Source organism: Lactuca sativa, chromosome 4 (genome assembly GCF_002870075.4).
Source record: "Lactuca sativa cultivar Salinas chromosome 4, Lsat_Salinas_v11, whole genome shotgun sequence".
In the NCBI taxonomy this organism is placed as follows: domain Eukaryota; kingdom Viridiplantae; phylum Streptophyta; class Magnoliopsida; order Asterales; family Asteraceae; genus Lactuca; species Lactuca sativa.
Window position 1 is genome coordinate 153,526,281 of NC_056626.2, and position 8,768 is coordinate 153,535,048.

At 30.6% G+C, this 8,768-nt stretch overlaps 1 protein-coding gene across 1 annotated transcript; it reads left to right on the forward strand.

The window, feature by feature from the left end:
• Positions 1-738: 738 nt before the first annotated feature.
• LOC111900334 (topless-related protein 4) lies at positions 739-8,211 on the forward strand. Its single transcript, XM_042901656.2, has 21 exons — positions 739-852; positions 934-1,113; positions 1,206-1,319; positions 1,405-1,563; positions 1,650-1,815; positions 1,916-2,027; positions 2,116-2,165; positions 3,177-3,339; positions 3,454-3,563; positions 3,660-3,726; positions 3,827-3,900; positions 3,995-4,090; positions 4,181-4,276; positions 4,882-5,009; positions 5,134-5,365; positions 5,444-5,698; positions 6,139-6,249; positions 6,331-6,510; positions 6,850-6,978; positions 7,071-7,355; positions 7,691-8,211. The coding sequence occupies exons 1-21, from the start codon at positions 770-772 to the stop codon at positions 8,009-8,011; spliced, it is 3,111 nt and encodes a 1,036-aa protein (XP_042757590.1). The 5' UTR covers positions 739-769; the 3' UTR covers positions 8,012-8,211.
• Positions 8,212-8,768: the final 557 nt, after the last annotated feature.

Sequence of the window (8,768 nt, forward strand, 5' to 3'; positions counted from 1 at the left end):
AATAAAAAAAAAATCTATAACTTTGATTATTAAAAGCGTTTTATGGCTACTTCCAGAAGGTCTTTCTGATAAGCACTACTACTTATATATAGGTTATAAATATAAGTTATTGCATGCAATAATAATAGCTGTTCTGCTTATCACTCGGTGGGACCAGAATGTACCCACACTTGCTTAACGCATGTCAAATCCACGGACATGCCTGTTGCGCAACACGTGTATAACTAGACTTCCCTTGTCAATACGTGTTTTTAACACTTTACCTAGGCGCGTGAGAGAGTGCAACCTTTACAAACCCAAAAAATCTTTATAAATACTGCCCCGAAACCTTTTTCTAACTCACAGTTGCGATACTCTCTCTCTCTCTCTCTCTCTCTCTCTCTCTCTCTCTCTCTCTCTCTCTCTCTCTCTCTCTCTCTCTCTCTCTCTCTCTCTCTCTCTCTCTCTCTCTCTCTCTCTCTCTCTCTCTCTCTCATTGCTAGAGAGAGAAAGTAAGAAAGAAAACCATCTCCGTCTTTCCGCGTCGATCACGTCTCTCTCTGGTAATCTTTTTCTCCATGTTTTAGTTTCTCTCTCTATATCTAACTACGTGTATGTATGCATACGCCTTTAGTATTCGATCGGTGTACGGAAAGCTATGAGTTTCTCTTGAATTTCTTCTTCTTGTTACTATGTACACATGCTGTTCATAAATTTATTCAATTCAATTTTGTTTTTGTTATAATAATGTTGATCAAAGCCTAACTGATTGGAATAGACCGACGAGATCATGATTGCTGGGTTGCCGAGAGAGCTTGTTTTTCTGATACTTCAGTTCTTAGATGAAGAGAATTTCAAGGAAACACTACACAGGTAATTAACTTACAAATCCTTTGTATTGAAATTTAAATTTACTATTTTTTAGCTTTCACGTTTTTCTTTTTATGAATGAAGGCTGGAATCGGAGTCTGGATTATTCTGTAATATCAAGTATGTTGAAGAGCTTGTTACTAAAGGAGATTGGGATGAGTTGGAGAAGTATTTGTCTCCTTTCGTACAAGTTGATGATAATCGTTTTTCAGTGAAGATTTTATTTGAGATTCGTAAACAGAAATACTTAGAAGCTCTAGACACGTACGTAACATTTTTTTTTTTTTATCATAAATAGTTGACTTGATGAGTACTTTAATTTTATTATATTTAATTTTGTTGGTTGATGATCACAGAAAGGATCGTGCTAAGGCTGTGGAGATTCTAAACAAAGACCTGAAAGTTTTCAAAACCATCAATGAAGATCTATTCAAGGAGATGACACTTCTTCTCACTATGGGGAATTTTAGGTACTTTTCAACTTTATAACACCAATCATGGATCATACATACATACATACATAAAATCTGTTTGATTTTTTTTTTGTTCTTTCAGGGAGAATCAACAGCTTTCTAAGTACACAGATACAAAAACCGCAAGAGCTGTATTGGTTCATGAGCTCAAGAAGCTGATTGAAACAAACCCACATTTGAAAGATAAGTGTCAATTTCCTGATTTCAAGAACTCAAGGTTGCGTTTATTAGTCAATCAGAGGTAATTAATAAACAAATACTATAATAATAATAATAATATTTAATCTTTGTTTATCTACTAATTATATGTTATAACCAATTTTGCAGCCTAAACTGGCAACATCAACTTTGCAAGAACCCTAAATCCAATCCTGAGATCAAAACTCTCTTTGTTGATCATGTTTGTGGACAACAAACAAATGTTGGTCAAGCTTCAACTCACGTGACCAGTGAGATTGTGAATTCCATGCTTAGAACAAGTGGTTTTCAAACGGTAGGTTTTGGTTTTAACTTTTAACTTTTAAAAGTCAATTAATTGTTACCATTAATTTTTGTTTATTTGTTAATGAATTATAATTATTTTCTTCTTTCAGCCATTAAAACAAGAAGCAGCACCATTTGTTGGACAAGGAATAGTCAACACATCATCTTTGACTCACCAACCTGTATCTTCACGAACTCTTCTTCTTGCTGCTAATACTTCAGGTAACATTAATTAATCTTGAAATTGTATCTTGAATCTTGATAATGTCTTCTTTTATACATAGATTGATAATTAAATATGGAATTGTAGATTCTGAGCATACCTTGAGGAGAGCAAGGCCTTTTGAGATATCAGAGGAGGTAGAATTGTTTTTTTTTTTTTTTTTCACAATTTCCATGATCAAACTTCTTGTAATTTTTCTTTAAAATGATGACGTGGCGTGGCCATCAATTCTTGCAAGAAGTCTTTTAAAGTCTTTTAAATGCAAGTCACTTGTATGCCCCACTATTTATTATTTTAAATTATATTATTACATGAATATGTTATTTATATATTAAATTACATTGTTATATATCTTTTGTTCAGTTATTTTGTCATATTGGTTTGTTATTTCATAAATATATTATTCATATTCATAGATAAAATATATTTAATTTTTATTTCAGTTAAAAATTAAATTGTAGTCATAGCTATTTAATTACAAAAGTTTCTTTTATAAATGTATTATTATATGGATACCCTTTTATATTATAAGAATTGTCTTATATTTATATGAAAAGTATTTTATATTTATACACAAACAAATAATGGTTTATATATATATATATATATATATATATATATATATATATATATATATATATATATATATATATATATATATATATATATATATATATATATAAAAGATTGTTTTTTATACAAACAACCTTTTATGTATAAATAAGTAATATCTTGTATTCCTATATAAAATTATAAAATATTTTATATTGATGTATAAAATTAGAAAACTGCTTTTTATATAAACAAAAAGGTATTTTCTATTTATAGAAACAGAAAACAAAGTGTTATAAGTAAACAAAAAGCACATATAAACAAAAACATCAAACAACGTTCTATATTTATATTTTAACAAAAGTAAACTCTTCTAAAAGAAATAATATTTTACATCTAAACATTTTCATAAACACATATCAATTAAAATAATAAGATATTTATTAAAAGGTATAAAAGATAATCACTAATATATCATTGGAGACCATTTGTGTAAATGTGTTAGCATTACTTTATTGCAGAATCACACTGTTATTGAAATTTCACTGTGTATATTGTCTCATCGATTTTCCTAGCTAACGCATGGAGTTTTGCAGAACAATAATCTTGCCACATCATCATCCACACGTCCTGGTCAAACCCATGTGTACGGCTTACGTCATCATGATGACTTACCCAAGACTGTTATTTTAACTATAAATCAAGGTTCAGATGTGAACACCATGGATTTTCACCCCGAGTACCCCACTGTGCTTCTAGGTTTGTTCTTCATATATTATATCGATCATATATATAACTCAAGTTTTTTTGAGTTTCCATTTTCTTTATTTTAATTTACATTTTCCACGTGGCTTTTCCTTTTTTCATTTTCAGTTGGAACAAAAACGGGTGATATTTCCATTTGGGAGGTCGCTAGCAAGTTGAGAATTGCCCTTAGAGGTTTCAATGTTTGGAACATCATGGCATGTTCTATGTCTCTTCAGGCATGACCATTAATTGACTCATAGATTAACACCTCATTTTGACTTTTACTATAATTTTTTTTAATCCTTTTAATGTCATCTGTTATATGTGTTCAGGCTTCTTTGACCAATGATCCAGTCATAGTCAACCGTGTTACATGGAGTCCAGATGGCCTTTTTTTGGGTATCACCAAAAAAAACAATTTTTTTTTTCGTTTGAAGGATATAAATTATATATACTAAAAATTCGGTTAATGAGTAATGTATTTGGATTTCTGTAACAGGTGTCGCGTACTCCAAGCACATTGTACACTTGTACTCATATCGTGCTGGTGATGAGTTACGAGATCACCTTGAGGTGCATGCATTATTATATATAATATTACCTGTATTTAATTTATAGTCTTTTTTTTGTTCATTTATGTTACTAATTATTAATTAAATTAATTCAGATAGAGGCACATGTTGGCAATGTTAATGATATTGTGTTCACCATTCGAAACCAGAAGTTATCCTTTATAACTTGTGGAGATGATAAGAAGATTAAGGTTTGTTTAATTTAATATTCACACATCACAAATATATGACAAGTTTAAAACGATTTATACTAATGTGAATATAATTCTTTAAATTTGTAGGTGTGGGATGCTGCAACAGGTGTCAACGAACACACCTTTGAAGGTCATGATGCACCAGTCTATTCTGTCTGCCCACATCGTAAGGGACACATTCAGGTATCTCATATTCATATAAAATCCAAATTTTATCTTTATAAAACGGAAAATTTTATAAAAGCCAATATATTTTGGGCTGAACCATTGCTATTCTATTTTGTTTATCTCAAACAAATCATACAAGTGTGAGACATTTTTCCAATTTAACAGTTTTGACTTGTTATATCATACTTCACCGCTTATGTAACTTTTTTATACTAAAAGAATGGCGTGTCAATTATTATTAGTAAAAAAAAAAACTATACTAATACTTTATTAATTTTTCCGACATGTGATCCTTAAATCTTTTTGATGTTTTCGAAGATGAAATGTATTTGGGCCAGGCCTTGACTCAAAGTCACAAAACTACCCCAAAATATAATGATTCGAAATGAAGAAAAAAATAATAAAACTATAATAATAAGCTTTAGTAAAATTGTCCAAAATCATCGATGTAACTAACTTTACACGTCAAAATGGTTAAGTTGGAAAAAAGACATTAATTAAACATATGATTTCGTTGGAATAAATAAAACAAGGGTGAAATTGTCCAAAATATAATGACCTTTGTATAATTTTAACTTTATATTAAAAACAAACTAATTTAAAGTATTTATCTTGGCTAGTTTATCTTTTCAACATCTATTGATGGAAAGATCAAGGCATGGTTATACGATGACATGGGTGCAAGGCTAGATTATGATGCACCAGGTTACACTTGTACAAGAATGGCATATAGCAAAGATGGGTTGAGGTACATACATATGACATATAATATATACACACCATCATCTTCATTATTATGTTTATTAATTATTATACTATAAACACTTTAAAAATCACTTTATTGATTATATATATAATTTCCAAAATTGTAGGCTTTTCACATGTGGTTTTAGTAAAGACAGGGAATCATACCTTGTCGAATGGAACGACAGTGAAGGTACTGTGAAACGAACATATTATGGTCTCGGGAAACAATTTGCAGGTGTTGTGCAATTTGATACAACCAAGAAATTATTAGCAGCTGGAGATGAATTTTCTATTAAATTCTGGGACATGGATAATAAACATCTTTTGACTTCTACAAATGCAGAGGGTGGATTACCGGTAAATTAACATTTTTTAATTTCCGTTTTTTTTAGTTATATCTTTGGTATGTAAATTGTTATTAAATTTAATTTACAGGCGTCACCTTGTATTCGGTTCAACAAAGGTGGGATACTTTTGGCTGTATCAACTTCTGAAAAGGGTATAAAAATACTTGGGAATACAGAAGGTGCTCGGATTATAAGATCCAATGATGATCGCCGGAAAATGCCAGGTGTCAGATCTAGAAACCCTGATGATATGGAAGTTTCCGGTGTTTGGAAGCCAAAAGAAATCACTGAACCTTCACAACTTCGTTCCATGAGGCTTCCTGATAATATGTTATCAGTTCGAGTAAGTTGTTCTTTTTGACTTAATCTTGAACAAAATAACTTATTGGGACTTAATCTTGAACAAAATAACTTATTGGGTTAAGCCAAAATAACTACATAATGTGTATTAAAAGAATAACCTTTACCTATTTATCATTTTTCTTTTTTCATTCCAACTCCTCGCATTGCACTTTGTGAATATTTTTAAACTTAATGAATATCATGAAATTTGTATTTTGAAATGTACGGGTAAAATAGTCATTTAAATTCATTTTGTGATCTTATTCGATTTAGAAAAGAAACAAACCTTACACTATATGCTAACACACATCATTATCTATTCAACCATTTAACCCCTACGTACATATCTTAATGTGAAAAATATAACAACCCTCGGGTATTGCGTCTTTAATAGATAATTTTTTTTATTAAATTTAATCTTTTCATCTGTTGTGTTTTCAGATTTTAAAGCTTATGTATGCAAACTCTGGGACTTCCATACTTGCACTTGCTTATAACGCTGTACACAAACTATGGAAATGGGAAATGAACAACCAAAACATAACGGGAACCGTACGTACTCAACTTTTATATCTCTAAACTTCATATGGTTTTACCTATTTACCCTTTACAAATGTTTGTTTTTTTTCATAGGCAACCACTAGTGCCCTACCACATCTATGGCAACCATCTAGTGGAATTCTAATGACAAATGATATTAGAGATGCAAATCTTGATGATACGATTTCTTGTCTTGCTCTGTCAAAGAATAGCTCATATGTTTTATCAGCATCAGGTGGAAAAGTATCCTTGTTTAATCTCACAACATTTAAGGTAGTTTGTTTTTTTCTAGGGTAAATTACCGAAAAATCCATTATATTTTGTGTAATTTTACCTTTCAATCATATTTATACTTTTTTTATGAGACCATAATAGTATCAAACATTTCTCAAATTAACTATTTTGGTTGTCATGATGGTTAATATGTAAAGTTACCACTGATCAAACCTGAAAAGTATTTTTACTTTGAGAAAATGTCCAAAACTTTATGGTTAGAGTGTAAAAAAAACAGAGTATTAATATTTTAAACTCAAAATATAATTACATTTTTGTAAGTTGTAAAGTTTCATGTATTTAATATTTTCCATGTATTTCATAAATAAATGAATGCAGACTATGACAAGGTTCGGGCGCCCACCACCATCAGCAACATGTATTGTTTTTAATCCACATGACAACAACATTATCGCCATTGGAATGTCGGATGCTTCAATTCACATCTACAATGTTCGTGTTGACAAGGTATTATTCAAAAAATTTAGTTTATATATATATTCAACATAAAATTTTATGTATTAGTCGAATAATATCATTTAATTTTTTATAAATTACAGCTCTTGGAAAAGCTAACAGGTCACGAGAATAGTGTAACTGGGCTTGCATTCTCTATGGATAAAAACATTCTAGTCTCATCAGGATCTGATGCTCAATTATGCGTTTGGAAAACCGATACTTGGGAGAGACATACAAACAAATTCTTACAAACTCCTCCTGGAAGAACAACAAATACCCATTCAGAAACCCGAGTACAGTTTAACCCTGATCAGACACGTGTCCTGGTTATTCACGAAACACAAGTCGTCATTTCTGACCCAATCAAACTCGACTTTTTGATGCAGGTAACAATCAAACTATTTCATATATCCGTAATTCTTGTAGGGTAAATTTCGGATTTAATTTCAGTTGAAAAGTGGTTATGTGATTTTTTTACATAAAACCGATGATAATTTGGAATTTTTTAATTTGTCATTATGTGCTTTGATAACCGATTATATGGTTGGTAAATAATGGCTTAACTAAAAATAATGTTTTCTCAGCAAAAAAAAAATCGTAATAACCTTTTTGGTAAAAGCCTGAAAATGTAAAGCTTAATTTTCCGAAGTCTTCTTTTTTTATATTTATTCCGAAGTCTTCTTTTTTTATATTTAAGAAATCAATATATATATTTTTACAGTGGATTCCGCGACATGGAAGTGGAGCAATTACGGATGCGGTGTATTCATGTGATGGGAAATCGATATTTGTTACCATTGAAGATGGGAGTGTGAATGTTCTGAATGCAAAGTACTTGAGGCTGAAATGTCGGATTAGCCCTTCATCATATATCCCAACTAGCTCAAGGGTGTGTCCACATGCGATTGCTGCTCACCCATTTGATCCGAATCAAGTTGCAATGGGGCTTTCAGATGGCGGAGTTTATGTTATTGAGCCTCTAGAGTCGGATAAAAAGTGGGGGAGTGACCCGGATGTCAGTTTGGGATTAATGAGTTTATGAAGAATAAAGTATAGTTTGAGTGTTGGTTTATGTTTTTGGAAGTTAAAACTGTTTGTCTTAGTTTGTGTTGGATGTTTTTCAGTATGGTGTAGTAACCGAATAATTTGTTAGGATTTTATCTGTGGTTTTATGTTTTGTGTTTAAGTGGTGTGCTAATTGGAGTGTTTTATGAATTTATGGATTCCTTGGAAGTTTTTTGATTTTAAAGTTCTAAATATTATAATAGAATAACTTTGACTAGACTTACTAAATGATTTTATATATTGCACTAAAAATATAAACAAAAAGAAACTTGAAAAATTGAATTTGGAGTCGTGAAGATTCTCAACAATGAACTTTATGCCTATACCATTAAATAGAGGTGCACAAAATCGATTTTGAAACTATACTGGTCAAGCTTTTAGGGTAACGTAAAAAAAAAAATCAGTTTTCCACAAAATTGGTTACTTTTCAACTGATTTTAGGACGAAAAAGTATGAACTAGTATAAGAGGTTTGTAATAGTTACTAAAATTTTTCTTTCTCTAACTTTCTTGGTTTGTAACCGTTTTCAGTTATCATGTCAATCTTTTTTTTAAAGCTATTTATTCAAATATTCTTGTTCTAACAAGTAACTAGAACTTTTAAGAAAATGATTATCCTAAACAATTACTCAAGTCATCTTTTCTTGTTAATCGACCAGTTGAAGTCATTTACCCAAGAAGTTGAAGTCATTTACCCAAGAAAATCATTCAACTATAGAACCAGATGCAAGAAAG